General features: G+C 43.1%; 1 protein-coding gene and 16 non-coding genes across 17 annotated transcripts; 4 read left to right on the top strand and 13 right to left on the bottom strand.

Moving 5' to 3' along the window:
• The first annotated feature begins 1,803 nt into the window (after positions 1 to 1,803).
• On the top strand, positions 1,804 to 1,886 carry trnal-cag. The gene has a single exon. It is a non-coding gene; the product is annotated as a tRNA-Leu (tRNA).
• A 252-nt stretch (positions 1,887 to 2,138) lies between these two features.
• On the bottom strand, positions 2,139 to 2,209 carry trnag-gcc. The gene has a single exon. It is a non-coding gene; the product is annotated as a tRNA-Gly (tRNA).
• A 332-nt stretch (positions 2,210 to 2,541) lies between these two features.
• trnag-gcc lies at positions 2,542 to 2,612 on the bottom strand. Its single transcript has one exon. It is a non-coding gene; the product is annotated as a tRNA-Gly (tRNA).
• A 332-nt stretch (positions 2,613 to 2,944) lies between these two features.
• trnag-gcc lies at positions 2,945 to 3,015 on the bottom strand. Its single transcript has one exon. It is a non-coding gene; the product is annotated as a tRNA-Gly (tRNA).
• Positions 3,016 to 3,347: 332 nt separating this feature from the next.
• Positions 3,348 to 3,418, bottom strand: trnag-gcc. The gene has a single exon. It is a non-coding gene; the product is annotated as a tRNA-Gly (tRNA).
• A 332-nt stretch (positions 3,419 to 3,750) lies between these two features.
• Positions 3,751 to 3,821, bottom strand: trnag-gcc. Its single transcript has one exon. It is a non-coding gene; the product is annotated as a tRNA-Gly (tRNA).
• Positions 3,822 to 4,153: 332 nt separating this feature from the next.
• On the bottom strand, positions 4,154 to 4,224 carry trnag-gcc. Its single transcript has one exon. It is a non-coding gene; the product is annotated as a tRNA-Gly (tRNA).
• Positions 4,225 to 4,560: 336 nt separating this feature from the next.
• On the bottom strand, positions 4,561 to 4,631 carry trnag-gcc. Its single transcript has one exon. It is a non-coding gene; the product is annotated as a tRNA-Gly (tRNA).
• A 332-nt stretch (positions 4,632 to 4,963) lies between these two features.
• Positions 4,964 to 5,034, bottom strand: trnag-gcc. The gene has a single exon. It is a non-coding gene; the product is annotated as a tRNA-Gly (tRNA).
• A 332-nt stretch (positions 5,035 to 5,366) lies between these two features.
• Positions 5,367 to 5,438, bottom strand: trnag-gcc. The gene has a single exon. It is a non-coding gene; the product is annotated as a tRNA-Gly (tRNA).
• Positions 5,439 to 5,770: 332 nt separating this feature from the next.
• On the bottom strand, positions 5,771 to 5,841 carry trnag-gcc. Its single transcript has one exon. It is a non-coding gene; the product is annotated as a tRNA-Gly (tRNA).
• Positions 5,842 to 6,173: 332 nt separating this feature from the next.
• On the bottom strand, positions 6,174 to 6,244 carry trnag-gcc. Its single transcript has one exon. It is a non-coding gene; the product is annotated as a tRNA-Gly (tRNA).
• Positions 6,245 to 6,576: 332 nt separating this feature from the next.
• trnav-gac lies at positions 6,577 to 6,647 on the bottom strand. The gene has a single exon. It is a non-coding gene; the product is annotated as a tRNA-Val (tRNA).
• A 735-nt stretch (positions 6,648 to 7,382) lies between these two features.
• On the bottom strand, positions 7,383 to 7,453 carry trnag-gcc. The gene has a single exon. It is a non-coding gene; the product is annotated as a tRNA-Gly (tRNA).
• Positions 7,454 to 7,963: 510 nt separating this feature from the next.
• Positions 7,964 to 18,318, top strand: LOC117751515. The gene is made up of 10 exons (XM_034563430.1): positions 7,964 to 8,043; positions 9,003 to 9,698; positions 9,844 to 9,915; positions 10,031 to 10,924; positions 11,160 to 11,234; positions 11,352 to 12,462; positions 12,646 to 13,754; positions 13,928 to 14,140; positions 14,342 to 14,564; positions 18,249 to 18,318. The coding sequence occupies exons 4-10, from the start codon at positions 10,864 to 10,866 to the stop codon at positions 18,316 to 18,318; spliced, it is 2,862 nt and encodes a 953-aa protein (XP_034419321.1). The 5' UTR covers positions 7,964 to 8,043; positions 9,003 to 9,698; positions 9,844 to 9,915; positions 10,031 to 10,863.
• On the top strand, positions 16,654 to 16,724 carry trnag-gcc. Its single transcript has one exon. It is a non-coding gene; the product is annotated as a tRNA-Gly (tRNA).
• Positions 17,057 to 17,127, top strand: trnag-gcc. Its single transcript has one exon. It is a non-coding gene; the product is annotated as a tRNA-Gly (tRNA).
• Positions 18,319 to 18,737: the final 419 nt, after the last annotated feature.

The raw sequence follows: 18,737 nt of genomic DNA, 5'->3' as shown, positions 1-18,737 counted from the left end.
AACAATTGTAGGAATTATATTATTTTGTCGTTGTTATATTATATTATATTATTATATTAAGAATTTACGATCTTGTGTTGTAATTATTGCACCACCTTATGATATCTACGATGATTTCCACAGTATTTAGGCTTTTGTAAGTCAGGATGGCCGAGCGGTCTAAGGTTCAGGTCGCAGTCTCCACTGGAGGCGTGGGTTCGAATCCCACTTCTGACACAAAGTGTTTATTACCTTTTAAAAGCCGGTATGATGATAATAATATGATGTTGGGAGTTATATAATAAAACAACAACAACAATTGTTGGAATTATATTATTTTGTCGTTGTTATATTATATTATTATATTAAGAATTAACGATCTTGTGTTGTTATTATTGCACCACTGTATGATATCTACGATGATTTCCACAGAATTTAGGCTTTTGGAAGTCAGGATGGCCGAGCGGTCTAAGTCGTTCAGGTCGCAGTCTCCACTGGAGGCGTGGGTTCGAATCCCACTTCTGACAGAAAGTGTTTATTACCGGTTGAAAGCCGGTATGATGATAGTAATATGATGTTGGGAAATATATAATATAATACAACAACAATTGTTGGAATTATATTATTTTGTCGTTGTTATATTATATTATATTATTAAGAATTAACGATCTTGTGTTGTTATCAATGCACCACTACGATGATTTTCCACAGTATTTCAGGTTGCAGTCTCCACTGGAGGCATGGGTTCGAATCCCACTTCTGACAGAAAGTGTTTATTACCCTTTGAAAGCCGGTATGATGATAATAATATGATGTTGGGAAATATATAATAAAACAACAACAACAATTGAACTTATATTATTTTGTCGTTATATTATATTATTATATTAAGAATTTACGATCTTGTGTTGTAATTATTGCACCACCATATGATATCTACGATGATTTCCACAGAATTTAGGCTTTTGGAAGTCAGGATGGCAAAATAATATAATTCCAACAATTGTTGTTGTTGTTTTATTATATATTTCCCAACATCATATTATTATCATCATACCGGCTTTCAACCGGTAATAAACACTTTCTGTCAGAAGTGGGATTCGAACCCACGCCTCCAGTGGAGACTGCGACCTGAACGACTTAGACCGCTCTGCCATCCTGACTTCCAAAAGCCTAAATTATGTGGAAATCATCGTAGATATCATACAGTGGTGCAATAATAACAACACAAGATCGTTAATTCTTAATATAATAATATAATATAACAACGACAAAATAATATAATTCCAACAATTGTTGTTGTTGTTTTATTATATATTTCCCAACATCATATTATTATCATCATACCGGCTTTTAAAAGGTAATAAACACTTTCTGTCAGAAGTGGGATTCGCACCCACGCCTCCAGTGGAGACTGCGACCTGAACACAGCGCCTTTAGACCGCTCGGCCATCCTGACTTACAAAAGCCTAAATACTGTGGAAATCATCATATATATCATAAGGTTGTGCAATAATTACAACACAAGATCGTAAATTCTTAATATAATAATATAATATAACAACGACAAAATAATATAATCCCTACAATTGTTTGAATCCCACTTCTGACTGAAAGTGTTTATTACCTTTTGAAAGCCGGTATGATGATAATAATATGATTTTGGGAAATATATAATATAACAACAACAACAATTGTTGGAATTATATTATTTTGTCGTTGTTATATTATATTATTATATTAAGAATTAACGATCTTGTGTTGTAATTATTGCACCACCTTATAATATCTCCGATGATTTCCACAGAATTCAGGCTTTTGTAAGTCAGGATGGCCGAGCGGTCTAAGGCGCTGCGTTCAGGTCGCAGTCTCCACTGGAGGCGTGGGTTCGAATCCCACTTCTGACAGAAAGTGTTTATTGCCGGTATGATGATAATAATATGATTTTGGGAAATATATAATAAAACAACAACAACAATTGTTGGAATTATATTATTTTGTCGTTGTTATATTATATTATTATATTAAGAATTAACGATCTTGTGTTGTTATTATTGCACCACTACGATGACTTCCACAGTATTTAGGCTTTTGAAAGTCAGGATGGCCTGTCGATGATTCAAGGGAGAAACCATAGGATGACCATAGTAAAACCCTAATGCATTGGCCGGGAATCGGACCCGGATCTCCCGCGTGGCAGGCGAGAATTCTACCATTGAACCACCAATGCCTACACACCACAAAAGAGAGAAGGGCAAACGAAGAAATTTAAAAATCTCCAAAGATCACACGAAAACATAATCCCAATGTTAGGCTTGAACTCGTAAATTAAGGCTGGAGATGAAAAAACGACACAAGCCTAAAGTCGATTTTCTTGGCTCAACATCGACCACAAGGAGCATCGGTGTGTGACTGTTTCACTCGGTCGAGATGTCTAGAATTAAACCGACGTTCTCAAATCACGAGGAATCAGCAATTAGCACAAACCTTTAGCATGTTTTCGGGGATAGCCTGTCGATGATTCAAGGGAGAAACCATAGGATGACCTTAGTAAAACCCTAATGCATTGGCCGGGAATCGGACCCGGATCTCCCGCGTGGCAGGCGAGAATTCTACCATTGAACCACCAATGCCTACACACCACAAAAGAGAGAAGGGCAAATGAAGAAATTTAAAAATCTCCAAAGATCTCACGAAAACATAATCCCAATGTTAGGCTTGAACTCGTAAATTAAGGCTGGAGATGAAAAAACGACACAAGCCTGAAGTCGATTTTCTCGGTTCAACATCGACCACAAGGAGCATCGGTGTGTGACTGTTTCACTCGGTCGAGATGTCTAGAATTAAACCGACGTTCTCAAATCACGAGGAATCAGCAATTAGCACAAACCTTTAGCATGTTTTCGGGGATAGCCTGTCGATGATTCAAGGGAGAAACCATAGGATGACCTTAGTAAAACCCTAATGCATTGGCCGGGAATCGGACCCGGATCTCCCACGTGGCAGGCGAGAATTCTACCATTGAACCACCAATGCCTACACACCACAAAAGAGAGAAGAGCAAATGAAGAAATTTAAAAATCTCCAAAGATCTCACGAAAACATAATCCCAATGTTAGGCTTGAACTCGTAAATTAAGGCTGGAGATGAAAAAACGACACAAGCCTGAAGTCGATTTTCTCGGTTCAACATCGACCACAAGGAGCATCGGTGTGTGACTGTTTCACTCGGTCGAGATGTCTAGAATTAAACCGACGTTCTCAAATCACGAGGAATCAGCAATTAGCACAAACCTTTAGCATGTTTTCGGGGATAGCCTGTCGATGATTCAAGGGAGAAACCATAGGATGACCATAGTAAAACCCTAATGCATTGGCCGGGAATCGGACCCGGATCTCCCGCGTGGCAGGCGAGAATTCTACCATTGAACCACCAATGCCTACACACCACAAAAGAGAGAAGGGCAAACGAAGAAATTTAAAAATCTCCAAAGATCACACAAAAACATAATCCCAATGTTAGGCTTGAACTCGTAAATTAAGGCTGGAGATGAAAAAACGACACAAGCCTAAAGTCGATTTTCTTGGCTCAACCTCGACCACAAGGAGCATTGGCGTGTTACTGTTTCACTTGGTCGAGATGTCTGGAATTCAACCGACGTTCTCAAATCACGAGGATTCAGCAATTAGCACAAACCTTTAGCATGTTTTCGGGGATAGCCTGTCGATGATTCAAGGGAGAAACCATAGGATGACCATAGTAAAACCCTAATGCATTGGCCGGGAATCGGACCCGGATCTCCCACGTGGCAGGCGAGAATTCTACCATTGAACCACCAATGCCTACACACCACAAAAGAGAGAAGGGCAAACGAAGAAATTTAAAAATCTCCAAAGATCTCACGAAAACATAATCCCAATGTTAGGCTTGAACTCGTAAATTAAGGCTGGAGATGAAAAAACGACACAAGCCTGAAGTCGATTTTCTCGGTTCAACATCGACCACAAGGAGCATCGGTGTGTGACTGTTTCACTCGGTCGAGATGTCTAGAATTAAACCGACGTTCTCAAATCACGAGGAATCAGCAATTAGCACAAACCTTTAGCATGTTTTCGGGGATAGCCTGTCGATGATTCAAGGGAGAAACCATAGGATGACCATAGTAAAACCCTAATGCATTGGCCGGGAATCGGACCCGGATCTCCCGCGTGGCAGGCGAGAATTCTACCATTGAACCACCAATGCCTACACACCACAAAAGAGAGAAGGGCAAATGAAGAAATTTAAAAATCTCCAAAGATCACACAAAAACATAATCCCAATGTTAGGCTTGAACTCGTAAATTAAGGCTGGAGATGAAAAAACGACACAAGCCTGAAGTCGATTTTCTCGGTTCAACATCGACCACAAGGAGCAGATATCGGTGTGTGACTGTTTCACTCGGTCGAGATGTCTAGAATTAAACCGACATTCTCAAATCACGAGGAATCAGCAATTAGCACAAACCTTTAGCATGTTTTCGGGGATAGCCTGTCGATGATTCAAGGGAGAAACCATAGGATGACCATAGTAAAACCCTAATGCATTGGCCGGGAATCGGACCCGGATCTCCCGCGTGGCAGGCGAGAATTCTACCATTGAACCACCAATGCCTACACACCACAAAAGAGAGAAGAGCAAATGAAGAAATTTAAAAATCTCCAAAGATCTCACGAAAACATAATCCCAATGTTAGGCTTGAACTCGTAAATTAAGGCTGGAGATGAAAAAACGACACAAGCCTGAAGTCGATTTTCTCGGTTCAACATCGACCACAAGGAGCATCGGTGTGTGACTGTTTCACTCGGTCGAGATGTCTAGAATTAAACCGACGTTCTCAAATCACGAGGAATCAGCAATTAGCACAAACCTTTAGCATGTTTTCGGGGATAGCCTGTCGATGATTCAAGGGAGAAACCATAGGATGACCATAGTAAAACCCTAATGCATTGGCCGGGAATCGGACCCGGATCTCCCACGTGGCAGGCGAGAATTCTACCATTGAACCACCAATGCCTACACACCACAAAAGAGAGAAGGGCAAATGAAGAAATTTAAAAATCTCCAAAGATCTCACGAAAACATAATCCCAATGTTAGGCTTGAACTCGTAAATTAAGGCTGGAGATGAAAAAACGACACAAGCCTGAAGTCGATTTTCTCGGTTCAACATCGACCACAAGGAGCATCGGTGTGTGACTGTTTCACTCGGTCGAGATGTCTAGAATTCAACCGACGTTCTCAAATCACGAGGAATCAGCAATTAGCACAAACCTTTAGCATGTTTTCGGGGATAGCCTGTCGATGATTCAAGGGAGAAACCATAGGATGACCATAGTAAAACCCTAATGCATTGGCCTGGGAATCGGACCCGGATCTCCCGCGTGGCAGGCGAGAATTCTACCATTGAACCACCAATGCCTACACACCACAAACGAGAGAAGAGCAAATGAAGAAATTTAAAAATCTCCAAAGATCTCACGAAAACATAATCCCAATGTTAGGCTTGAACTCGTAAATTAAGGCTGGAGATGAAAAAACGACACAAGCCTGAAGTCGATTTTCTCGGTTCAACATCGACCACAAGGAGCATCGGTGTGTGACTGTTTCACTCGGTCGAGATGTCTAGAATTAAACCGACGTTCTCAAATCACGAGGAATCAGCAATTAGCACAAACCTTTAGCATGTTTTCGGGGATAGCCTGTCGATGATTCAAGGGAGAAACCATAGGATGACCATAGTAAAACCCTAATGCATTGGCCGGGAATCGGACCCGGATCTCCCGCGTGGCAGGCGAGAATTCTACCATTGAACCACCAATGCCTACACACCACAAAAGAGAGAAGGTCAAACAAAGAAATTTGAAAATCTCCAAAGATCACACAAAAACATAATCCCAATGTTAGGCTTGAACTCGTAAATTAAGGCTGGAGATGAAAAAACGACACAAGCCTAAAGTCGATTTTCTTGGCTCAACCTGGACCACGAGGAGCATTGGCGTGTTACTGTTTCACTTGGTCGAGATGTCTGGAATTCAACCGACGTTCTCAAATCACGAGGATTCAGCAATTAGCACAAAACTTTAGCATGTTTTCGGGGATAGCCTGTCGATGATTCCAGGGAGAAACCATAGGATCCACAGAGTAAAACCCTAATGCATTGGCCGGGAATCGGACCCGGATCTCCCACGTGGCAGGTGAGAATTCTACCATTGAACCACCAATGCCTACACACCACAAAAGAGAGAAGGGCAAACGAAGAAATTTAAAAATCTCCAAAGATCACACAAAAACATAATCCCAATGTTAGGCTTGAACTCGTAAATTAAGGCTGGAGATGAAAAAACGACACAAGCCTGAAGTCGATTTTCTCGGTTCAACATCGACCACAAGGAGCATCGGTGTGTGACTGTTTCACTCGGTCGAGATGTCTAGAATTAAACCGACGTTCTCAAATCACGAGGAATCAGCAATTAGCACAAACCTTTAGCATGTTTTCGGGGATAGCCTGTCGATGATTCAAGGGAGAAACCATAGGATGACCATAGTAAAACCCTAATGCATTGGCCGGGAATCGGACCCGGATCACCCGCGTGTCAGGCGAGAATTCTACCATTGAACCACCAATGCCTACACACCACAAAAGAGAGAAGGGCAAACAAAGAAATTTAAAAATCTCCAAAGATCACACAAATTCATAATCCCAATGTTAGGCTTGAACTCGTAAATTAAGGCTGGAGATGAAAAAACGACACAAGCCTAAAGTCGATTTTCTTGGCTCAACCTCGACCACAAGGAGCATCGGCGTGTTACTGTTTCACTTGGTCAAGATGTCTGGAATTCAACCGACGTTCTCAAATCACGAGAAATCAGCAATTAGCACAAACCTTTAGCATGTTTTCGGGGATAGCCTGTCGATGATTCAAGGGAGAAACAATAGGATGACCATAGTAAAACCCTAATGAATTGGCCGGGAATCTGACCCGGATCTCCCGCGTGGCAGGCGAGAATTCTACCATTGAACCACCAATGCCTACACACCACAAAAGAGAGAAGAGCAAATGAAGAAATTTAAAAATCTCCAAGGATCTCACGAAAACATAATCCCAATGTTAGGCTTGAACTCGTAAATTAAGGCTGGAGATGAAAAAACGACACAAGCCTGAAGTCGATTTTCTCGGTTCAACATCGACCACAAGGAGCATCGGTGTGTAACTGTTTCACTCGGTCGAGATGTCTAGAATTAAACCAACGTTCTCAAATCACGAGGAATCAGCAATTAGCACAAACCTTTAGCATGTTTTCGGGGATAGCCTGTCGATGATTCCAGGGAGAAACCATAGGATCCACAGAGTAAAACCTTAATGCATTGGCCGGGAATCGGACCCGGATCTCCCGCGTGGCAGGCGAGAATTCTACCATTGAACCACCAATGCCTACACACCACAAAAGAGAGAAGGGCAAACGAAGAAATTTAAAAATCTCCAAAGATCACACAAAAACATAATCCCAATGTTAGGCTTGAACTCGTAACTTAAGGCTGGAGATGAAAAAACGACACAAGCCTAAAGTCGATTTTCTTGGCTCAACCTCGACCACAAGGAGCATCGGCGTGTTACTGTTTCACTTGGTCAAAATGTCTGGAATTCAAATGAAGTTCTCAAATCACGAGGAATCAGCAATTAGCACAAACCTTTAGCATTTTTTCGGGGATAGCCTGTCGATGATTCAAGGGAGAAACCATAGGATCCACAGAGTAAAACCCTGCTGCATTGGCCGGGAATCGGACCCTGATCTCCCGCGCGGCAGCCGGGGATTCTTTAGCTAAAATCCCTAAACCGGCCTCCAATGCATTCTCTATGGCCGTGCCTAAACTCGCCGATGTAATATATCTTTGGCCGCTCGCAGCGCCGTGGAGCCGCTTTTCGTTTGGGAGACTTCCTCCCCGGGTCTCTCCGCCAGTCGCAGCCGGAGAAGAGTATCGACAGCACGCATTTCCTGGAGCTCTCCGTTGTTACGTGAAACAGTAAGTCATTCAAATTAATCACAATGAACTCAAATGTAATGATAATTAGTCTCTGGTTCACTTAACAGCTGTAAAGTTCGTCGTGTTTCTTCAGTTTTGTTTATCCATGTGTGACTTTGTCGGGTTTTCGTGTCTGGAAGTTAACGTGACTGCATTCAAATATATGATAAAGCGTTGTCTTCTGTACGTCAGTAAACATAATCATATCAATACTGTACTATATACTATATTACGACAAATACACGCAGTGAAAGAACGGTGTTTCTTTTTTTTCACGTCACGTAAACGTGCACCGCTCCGCTGAATAACGTTACTGAGATGCAGTTTGTAGTCACGTATATTAACTGCTCCACATTTATTTGAAAGAATGAGTCACTAGTTACGTAGCAGATTAAGGTTATAATACAACATATACTCAACTAATAAAAGTGTTATTATAGATTAAATTACCAGCAGCATATTAAAACATAGTAGTGGGTAATTATACTTGAGGTACTTCACTTTTACTTGAGTCATTTATTTAAATGCAGGACCACCATGTGGTGGCATTAATATATTATTTTTACTAAAATTGAAGATCTGTGTACTTCTTCCACCACTGTTACAACAGAGAACACCAGAATGTGATAAAGTTGTTTATATAAAAGTATACTCATAGTCTGATGCATGTCTTTTTGGGATGTTCAAAAGGTGAATTGAAATTCTTGATAAGACACTTCACACTTCAGTGTTATTTGAGTCACATGACTGTGGGGGGGAGGTTGTGAATTCACCTTCAAGTTATTTTCCATGAGTTCAAAGGGTTTAACCCACAGGAGATGGGGGGGGTAGTAGTCTTCCATTGAAATGTAAATAGTGTGCCTCAACAAAAGACAGGCATTTAAGGTACACTAATTCCATGGTATGAAAACAATGCCTGTCTATAACGTATTAAAATACTCTACTCTTTGTCATAACAGGAAAAATGCGCAAACATTTGTTTTATCCTGGGAGAATGGCCGTTTCATTCCGTAAGGGACCACGGGGATTTCTCCGTCAGGATCCGACTGACGCAGCCAAAGTCCTGAAAGACAACCCGTCTCTGCAGGACAAGTCTGCACCTGTCAAGGAGGAGCTGGTCAGGCAAAATGCGCTGACTGTGGTCCGCCAGAGAGGAGGAGACCCTTCAGATAAAACTGAAGTGTCTGGAGATTACATCCTGCAGTTTGGGAAGTACAAGGGGAAGTCCTTCCGCTGGCTTCTGGAGAATGACATTGGGTATACCATCTACCTGATCAGGAACCAGCAAAAGGAGGAGGCTGCAGGATTGTTCATGGCAGCGGGGCACAACAAGGACAGCCTACTGTCATTTGTGACCTATTCCCTCATCTTTCCAGAAATCCAATCTCTTCTCAGCTATGAGGAACAAAAGCCAGTTGTGACAGCAGCAGCATCGGAGGACGACCAGCTGGTTGGTTTTGGCTCTCGTGCCAACAACACCTGGCGAGAGATTTGGGACAGCAGGGAGGATGGCTATTCATCCTTCATTGTGAAGACAAAGTGTGCTGCGGGGACAAAGATGCACAAGCTCCAACTCTACCTCCAGAAGAAGCTGCATCCACCCACCGTGTCCTCTCTGATGACACACGCCTCACATGCTCCTGCTGAAGCCATTGGTGGGTCTGGTGTCCTATTTGCTTTGTCATACACACAGAAGAGAATACACCTCCATCATACTAATTGTGATTAAAGTCATACAAGCCCAAATACAAGAAGATATTTCTTTAATGACTTTCTAACTCTTGTCTGTTTGCATCACAGTGATGGATGAAGATGAAGAGCTGGAGAGAGCGATGCTGGGTATCTCTCCTTCCAAGCAACACGTGCAGAGCTGTGAGGAAACATGTCTTTTATTTCTTTGTCTCTACTAGCTGAAGATTCACAATCGTTTACAGTTAATGCGTATGCTATTCAGCATTTATGATATTGTTTTGTTTGTGTTTAACAGCTGTTTTTGCATCATCCTCATCGTCATCATCTGCCAGAGAACGACAGCCTTTGAGAAGAGAAAGAGGTCTTTAACCCAAAGCGTCCTGCCGTCGACCGACACAACTGGGACCATGAATTCTTATCCCACATGAAGCATGACTATTCTCATCCCGTCTCATGTTGACCACGTTCTGGTCATGTTTGTCTTTTGGTGTTCTACCTATTGTCCTAGTGACTATGAATTGATTCCAGTCATGATGAGGGTACGTATCAGTCTTTGTTTTCTTATATGGATGAAAAGAAAAAAATGTACATGTGAAACTGATGTGTTACTAACACCTGATTGCATGTGTTTGATGTGTTTGAAGTGTGTCCTGTTGCTTCCCCTGCCTAGGTTAAATCACAATGACTGGCTACTGAATATTAACCCATTCCAACATAAACACATGTATGAATGAAGTATATTCTTTATATAATAATGTTAGAAACAGTCAGTTTGATTGGATTTGGCAGAAAAAAGCAGGTGAAGTAAAGATATTTGTTGCCTTTACTAACAGTAGTTTTTTGTGTATTGTCAAAATATCAATAACAAACAAGGGTATAAATAACAAACAAGGGTTTTTCCGTTCCAGTACCATCTGCTACACTGGCTGCACCAGCCAAGGCTAAGGGTTCACAAGTAGATGGTAAATGTATCAACATTATGTCTATTCATTGAAACATTATCTGTCATATTGACTGTGCTTATATTAGTTATAAACCATGAATTGATTCTTGTTTTGTGATCCTTCTCTCCTTGCAGCCCCTGCATTACCATCCGTAAAGAGACCTGTGCCCGTTCCCCAGGAGCTCATGTGTCTGATGCCCGAAGGAGCAGCTCATCTGTCAACAGAGGCGACTGCCACAGTTCCTGGTACCTAGTATTTTACCTGTATTTGCATCCTACAAATATCCTTATGTAGTGTACATCAAAACGGTTGTTTATTCTTTAAAATCTTCATGGTTGTAAATTAGATACTGGTGCACTGTTTTCGGACCAAAAGTAGGCAGCACTCCAGTGTACAGCTCGCCGAGTTTCACAAATGTCATGTTACATTCTTGCTTAATCTTATTGTCAATAATAATAACATGTTCAATGTTCTCTATAGGATCAGAGGAGCTCCTGATTTCTCCTGAGACGTCTGCAGAGCCCGGTCAACTGCCAACTCCACACAGAGATCAAAGTCAGTATTTGAATGTTTTTTTTTAATTTGGTTGTGCACAATTTAAAAATATGAAATAGTCACACCCAAAATCGTACTAATTTGTCTTTTACTATGTCTTTATTCTCGTCTGACCAGGTGAGCCTTTACCCAGGCCAATAGCTGTCCCCACCTGTCCTCCTCCACAGCTTCCTGGCTACGACCACGATGTCAGCCAGTGGAACTGTTCACAGCAGCAGAGGATCTGGATGAAGACGGAGCTGGAATCTATGGGTCTCTGGCCAGGTTCCATTCCTGTGCGGAACCCCATGAAGATGGTGTCATTGTGGCGTTTGCCTCCCCAGCCTGAATTGATTGACAGCATCTCCGATCTTCCTTCCCCAAAGTACTTTCAGCTCCATCCATTTTTTATATGGAAGCCAGAGAACAATAACCTCATGGGGAGGATGAGGAACAACGACACTCTGCCGTGTATGGGAGGTTGTGCACGGCCTCAAGTTGCCTCTGCAGGTGTTGGTAGACCTCGTGTCGTTGTTGGCATCACTGGACAGTACTACCTGTTGTCATCCAGGCTGTGCTGCAAAGTGTGCAAAAAAAAGTGGTACGCTGACAACCCACTGTGGCTTGACAAACTCCCAAAGAGGTACACAAACCTCTTGCCAGCCATCCTGACGTACAAGAAGGCAATATGTAAATCCGTCATGGACGAGCTCAGGCGGACAGGTAACTCCCCCAGCGACATGACAAAGCAGGTAATGGAGGTGATGCACTTGAAGTTTGAACGGGCTCACCTGGCCCACCTCCTCAGCTGCCAAAATGTCATGGATGGGGAGGCAGGACAGTATGACCAAAGAACCATCACTCAGTTCTTGCGACAGGAAACAAAGCCGGCTCCCTTCGGAGAGTACAGTGATTCAGATGGCTGGAACGGGATCATTGTGTCTTCTCACTACCTGGCTGACTGCTTGCTGCACGAGTACCAACACCAGGAGAGTGCCATCAACACACTTTTACAGGGGACCTTTGGACAGGCTTTCCGCTCAGACCACACCCGCAAAATTGCGAGGAAGGTCACCTTTTCATCCGGCACCATGTCCTCGTATGCGGTCATGAATGAGAACTGGATGATCCTTTCATGGGTGATGGTGCAGTCTGAGACGGAGAAGTCCCTGAAGCCCATGTACGAGGGACTAGCACGGCGCTACAGCACAGCAGGCATAGAGAAGGCACAATACCACTGGGTAGACAGGTACATTTGAATCCATATTTTTTTTCCCAAATGGCTCATAATCACAATTTATATTGCTTTTCATAATTCTAGTTGAATAAAAGAAAATTAGTTGGCTGTTAAGAATCGTCTTATTACCATGACCAGTGGTGGTTCATACAACGCTTTAACATTCATGGCTGTACTTCTTCTTTCTTCTTTCAGGGATTGCTGTGCAGCATTCAAAGTGGCAGAATCGTATGCAGGAGAGCATCTGAACTGGGATTCTTGGCAAACAACTGATGCCATCGTTGCCCAGGCTACTTCTGGTAACCTGCTGAACACGTGTGCGTCACGGTCCCATTTCAGTGCCAACTTGAGCATCAAGCTGGACTTATTCCACTGCATGAGGAGGTTCCTCCGTGAGTGTGTGACAGAGCATCATGCACTGTACAGTTCTTTTGCTCAGTTCCTGTCTGCAGCCTTTTCTGTGGTGGATCAGGAAGACCTGCAGAGGCTTAAAGACGCCTATGCCTTCTGTGGGATTCAGCCTGCCAACCCAACCAAGCCACACATTCGGGAGCACTGCAGGACCAGGATCACACAGCCGGAGGAGCTCATCAAGAGGGTGGAGGGAGTTTTACAGCAGTTTCACCTGGCCAGTGATCCAAATGGCGCTCCTCTCTTCAAGCCCTCAATGCTGAAGCTATGGCGGATCCAGCGGGTGCACATCCTGCGAGGTTGCCTGAGTGATCCCGTGGTTGAAGGAGGGATTTTGTACAGGCATGGAGGATCTCTGCAGCTGAATCATGTGCAGGGTGAAGGGGCCAGAGTTCCCATTTGGATCCCCATCAGAGGCACATCCCAGCAGGAGGGATATCACTTCCACCAGGCTCAGTGGGTCACTGGAACACGTGTTTCCCCAGAGCTGTTTCAAGCACAGGGGATGACTGGCGTGGCGCGGTGGAATTACCAGCGCCTGGTGGACTTGAAGCAGCCTGGTGTCCACCTCCCAGCCGTCTTTGATCCTGCATTAATGGCCCAGCTCAACGCAGTCTCCGAACGGGTGTTGGGACACATGAAATATCCAGCATTTCATCTCTCTAGCAGAGACACTGGAGAGAAGTTTGGCCTGCAGTACGTTGAGCCAGGTTGCCGCCCAAGTTCCTGTGGACTGGGACAAGCACAGGACCAAGACAGACTCTGCCCCGGCCCTGAGTCCACCTCCTCAAAGCAGCGCGCCGACTGCCCAGTCATCCTCATCCTCAATGGCACCCCTGAAGCTGTTTCAGTTTCCTCCACGCCCTGCTGCAGATTCTGCTGTCAAACCAGACGTGACTCCCGGGCCTCAGACAGATCCAGGTAACCATCAAACAGACAGACAAAATAATGGACGAGACTCAAGCATTAGTTACTAGGAACTGGATTTCAATCATTTATTTTGATGAGGTTTTTCTTTCTGTAGGTCAGAATAACTCATTGTACTCTTTGTCCTTTGTTTTCATAGAAACATGTCGGCCGTCTCTGCCCCTGCTGTCCTCACCGACTGCCGCTCGCACTGGACCTGTGAAGACAGGAGGGAGAGTGTTTGTGTTGGACCACAAGCGGTGGCCGGCCCCCATGAAGGCAGCTATAGACAACCTGCTCAATGAACACCGTGGGATGAAGGACATGCTCAAGCTTGTGGACCAGGGCTATGCTGCTCTAGTTCACAACTCCTGTACAGACCCAAACAGCATGCTGCACCCAACAACAAAACATCACATCTTACAATATGTAAAACACCTCTGCAAATTACTAAACACCAGCTCATCTTTGAACACCAGCCCAGAAAAACTGCAAGAGAGGCAGGAACTCTGGCACTCTCTGACAAAGGGCAGTGAGACTACCCGTGTGCCAGTTGTAACTATGCCTGTTGCAGTCGTTAACCCACCGCCACCTGGTCAGACCCTTACGAAAGCCTCCATTGAGGAAATTGTCCAAAACATCCTAGACAAGCAACAGCAGCATCAGCAGCAACAACAACAACAACCAGTGCACAAAAAGAAGCAGACAAAAACGTGCCTGTCCTGTGGCCAGCCAAAGTCCAGGTATGAGAATGATGGTTCCTCCATCCACTTCTTTTACCAGCAGGGCCCCGTCAGGTACTTTTACTGCTCCACTAAAGTTTTTAAAGCTTATGGTGCTGAAGGTCTGACAAACCCCAAAATGCCCTTTAAAGACTTTGCAGGAACAAAGTTCTTTCAGCAGGAACTGTATTCCACAAAGAAAAGGGTGGAGGAGAGAGGCCAGCAAAAGAGGAAGAGGACTGAATCTCAGCACACGGAATCCCGAGACACTGAATCCCAGCACACTGGTCCAAGGTGTCGCTTCTGTAGGATGGGACTGAAGCAGGGCCCAAACAGTCCTCATATTCACACCGGGTTCCCTGGAGTAACAGGGAAGTACGTGTATTGCCCTGCTAAAGTATTTTCCCTGTACAAAGACCAGGGCATGGAGAAGGAGATGACATGGAGAGAGTTCCAGGTGTCTGCCTTTTATGAGACAGAAAAAAACAGATGGGCAGTTGAAAAGAGAAAATAAGAGAAATGTGGAGTGTTCTGTCATGTATATATTCTTTCTCTTTTTAATATTTACATTCTTTTTATTATATATTTTTTTTACAAATTTGTGTTGTGTTTGTTTGACCTTGCACTATGGCCTCTGTTCAATATTTACTGTCCCTGTTGTGGTGAATGAAAATATTTCATGGACTAATGTCTACATGTCTCATTATTATGTGAATCATTAGTTCAATTCAATTCAATTCAGTTTATTTTGTATAGCCCAATATCACAAATTACAAATTTGCCTCAGAGGGCTTTACAATCTGTACACATACGACATCCCTGTCCCAGGACCTCACATCGAATCAGGAAAAACTCCCCAAAAATAACCTTTCACAGGGAAAATCAAATTAGTGAACAGTAAAGAAATATTTAATTTAAGTAATTGCAATTAAAAGGTTCATGAGAAGGAAAACTAATAGGTTAATAGCCATAAATAAGTCAAGTACTTATATAATCAATCTGCCACTACAATAAAGTTACAATCAGAAAACATTAAAGTAGGATCCACTTTTCTTTATTGATAAACAGCTCTTCATCATTGATGTGTGGCTTTGGCCCAACCGGGACTCGAACCTGTATATTTGAAGCCACGGCGCAGGAAAAAGTGGCATTTCAGCACCTTGGACAGCGTTAATAATGCTGCAATTTCATTGGCTGTCAGTGAGTTCCAACTATACACGTCTTGCCCCCGCGTGACAAGCGGAGATACTGTCCACTATACTAACGAGGAATGCTCTATTGATGTTTTTTGTTAGTTTTTCGGCTCTTTTTTTCACTAGTGTTTTGGCTAGTTTTTTGGCTAGTTTTTCGGCGTTCGCAGGGAATTCGCAAAGTTATACAAGAGAGCTTTTACGTTTATTACACATTTAATGTCACTCAATGACAAAGCCGCTTTGACTGAATCCAGTTTGAAATCACGTTATTTGGCATCAGAAATGTTTGCATTTGTGTAAATGTTGCATTAAGCCAGGCAAATGCATGCGTCATCTTCTGTAGTTTCCGTAGTGTAGTGGTTATCACGTTCGCCTCACACGCGAAAGGTCCCCAGTTCGAAACTGTATTTGTATTTGTCGTAATATAGTATAGTACTTGTGGTTGAGCCAAGAAAATCGACTTTAGGCTTGTGTCGTTTTTTCATCTCCAGCCTTAATTTACGAGTTCAAGCCTAACATTGGGATTATGTTTTTGTGTGATCTTTGGAGATTTTTAAATTTTTTTGTTTGCCCTTCTCTCTTTTGTGGTGTGTAGGCATTGGTGGTTCAATGGTCCGGGTCCGATTCCCGGCCAATGCATTAGGGTTTTACTATGGTCATCCTATGGTTTCTCCCTTGAATCATCGACAGGCTATCCCCGAAAACATGCTAAAGGTTTGTGCTAATTGCTGATTCCTCGTGATTTGAGAACGTCGGTTTAATTCTAGACATCTCGACCGAGTGAAACAGTCACACACCGATGCTCCTTGTGGTCGATGTTGAACCGAGAAAATCGACTTCAGGCTTGTGTCGTTTTTTCATCTCCAGCCTTAATTTACGAGTTCAAGCCTAACATTGGGATTATGTTTTCGTGAGATCTTTGGAGATTTTTAAATTTCTTTATTTGCCCTTCTCTCTTTTGTGGTGTATAGGCATTGGTGGTTCAATGGTAGAATTCTCGCCTGCCACGTGGGAGATCCGGGTCCGATTCCCGGCCAATGCATTAGGGTTTTACTATGGTCATCCTATGGTTTCTCCCATGAATCATCGACAGGCTATCCCCGAAAACATGCTAAAGGTTTGTGCTAATTGCTGATTCCTCGTGATTTGAGAACGTCGGTTTAATTCTAGACATCTCGACCGAGTGAAACAGTCACACACCGATGCTCCTTGTGGTCGAGGTTGAGCCAAGAAAATCGACTTTAGGCTTGTGTCGTTTTTTCATCTCCAGCCTTAAATTACGAGTTCAAGCCTAACATTGGGATTATGTTTTTGTGTGATCTTTGGAGATTTTTAAATTTCTTCGTTTGCCCTTCTCTCTTTTGTGGTGTGTAGGCATTGGTGGTTCAATGGTAGAATTCTCGCCTGCCACGCGGGAGATCCGGGTCCGATTCCTGGCCAATGCATTAGGGTTTTACTAAGGTCATCCTATGGTTTCTCCCTTGAATCATCGACAGGCTATCCCCGAAAACATGCTAAAGGTTTGTGCTAATTGCTGATTCCTCGTGATTTGAGAACGTCGGTTGAATTCCAGACATCTTGACCAAGTGAAACAGTAACACACCGATGCTCCTTGTGGTCGAGGTTGAGCCAAGAAAATCGACTTTAGGCTTGTGTCGTTTTTTCATCTCCAGCCTTAATTTACGAGTTCAAGCCTAACATTGGGATTATGTTTTTGTGTGATCTTTGGAGATTTTTAAATTTCTTCGTTTGCCCTTCTCTCTTTTGTGGTGTGTAGGCATTGGTGGTTCAATGGTAGAATTCTCGCCTGCCACGTGGGGGCAAGACGTGTATAGTTGGAACTCACTGACAGCCAATGAAATTGCAGCATTATTAACGCTGTCCAAGGTGCTGAAATGCCACTGTTTCCTGCGCCGTGGCCTCAAATATACAGGTTCGAGTCCCGGTTGGGCCAAAGCCACACATCAATGATGAAGAGCTGTTTATCAATAAAGAAAAGTGGATCCTACTTTAATGTTTTCTGATTGTAACTTTATTGTAGTGGCAGATTGATTATATAAGTACTTGACTTATTTATGGCTATTAACCTATTATATTACAGTTTTCCTTCTCATGAACATTTTAATTGCAATTACTTAAATGAAATATTTTTCTTTACTGTTCACTAATGATTCACATATTAATGAGACATGTAGACATTAGTCCATGAAATATATTTATTCACCACAACATGGACAGTAAATATTGAACAGAGGCCATAGTGCAAGGTCAAACAAACACAACACAAATTTGTACAAAAAATATAATAAAAAGAATGTAAATATTAAAAAGAGAGAATATATACATGACAGAACACTCCCCATTTCTCTTATTTTCTCTTTTCAACTGCCCATCTGTTTTTTTCTGTCTCATAAAAGGCAGACACCTGGAACTCTCTCCATGTCATCTCCTTCCCCATGCCCTGGTCTTTGTACAGGGAAAATACTTTAGCAGGGCAATACACGTACTTCCCTGTTACTCCAGGGAACCCGGTGTGAATATGAGGACTGTTTGGGCCCTGCTTCAGTCCCATCCTACAGAAGCGACACCTTGGACCAGTGTGCTGGGATTCAGTGTCCCGGGATTCCGTGTGCTGAGATTCAGTCCTCTTCCTCTTTTGCTGGCCTCTCTCCTCCACCCTTTTCTTTGTGGAATACAGTTCCTGCTGAAAGAACTGTGTTCCTGCAAAGTCTTTAAAGGGCATTTTGGGGTTTGTCAGACCTTCAGCACCATAAGCTTTAAAAACTTTAGTGGAGCAGTAAAAGTACCTGACGGGGCCCTGCTGGTAAAAGAAGTGGATGGAGGAACCATCATTCTCATACCTGGACTTTGGCTGGCCACAGGACAGGCACGTTTTTGTCTGCTTCTTTTTGTGCACTGGTTGTTGTTGTTGTTGCTGCTGATGCTGCTGTTGCTTGTCTAGGTTTTTTGGCTGAACGGACCCTTTAACCTCCACTCTTTTAACTGCAGGTTGACATGGAGTTTGGAGTTGACTGGACCAGGCCGTGTGGTCTCG

The sequence above is a fragment of the Cyclopterus lumpus genome, chromosome 22 (genome assembly GCF_009769545.1).
Source record: "Cyclopterus lumpus isolate fCycLum1 chromosome 22, fCycLum1.pri, whole genome shotgun sequence".
In the NCBI taxonomy this organism is placed as follows: Eukaryota; Metazoa; Chordata; class Actinopteri; order Perciformes; family Cyclopteridae; genus Cyclopterus; species Cyclopterus lumpus.
Note: the sequence above shows the minus strand (reverse complement) of the source record. Positions and strands in the feature narration are given on the sequence as shown.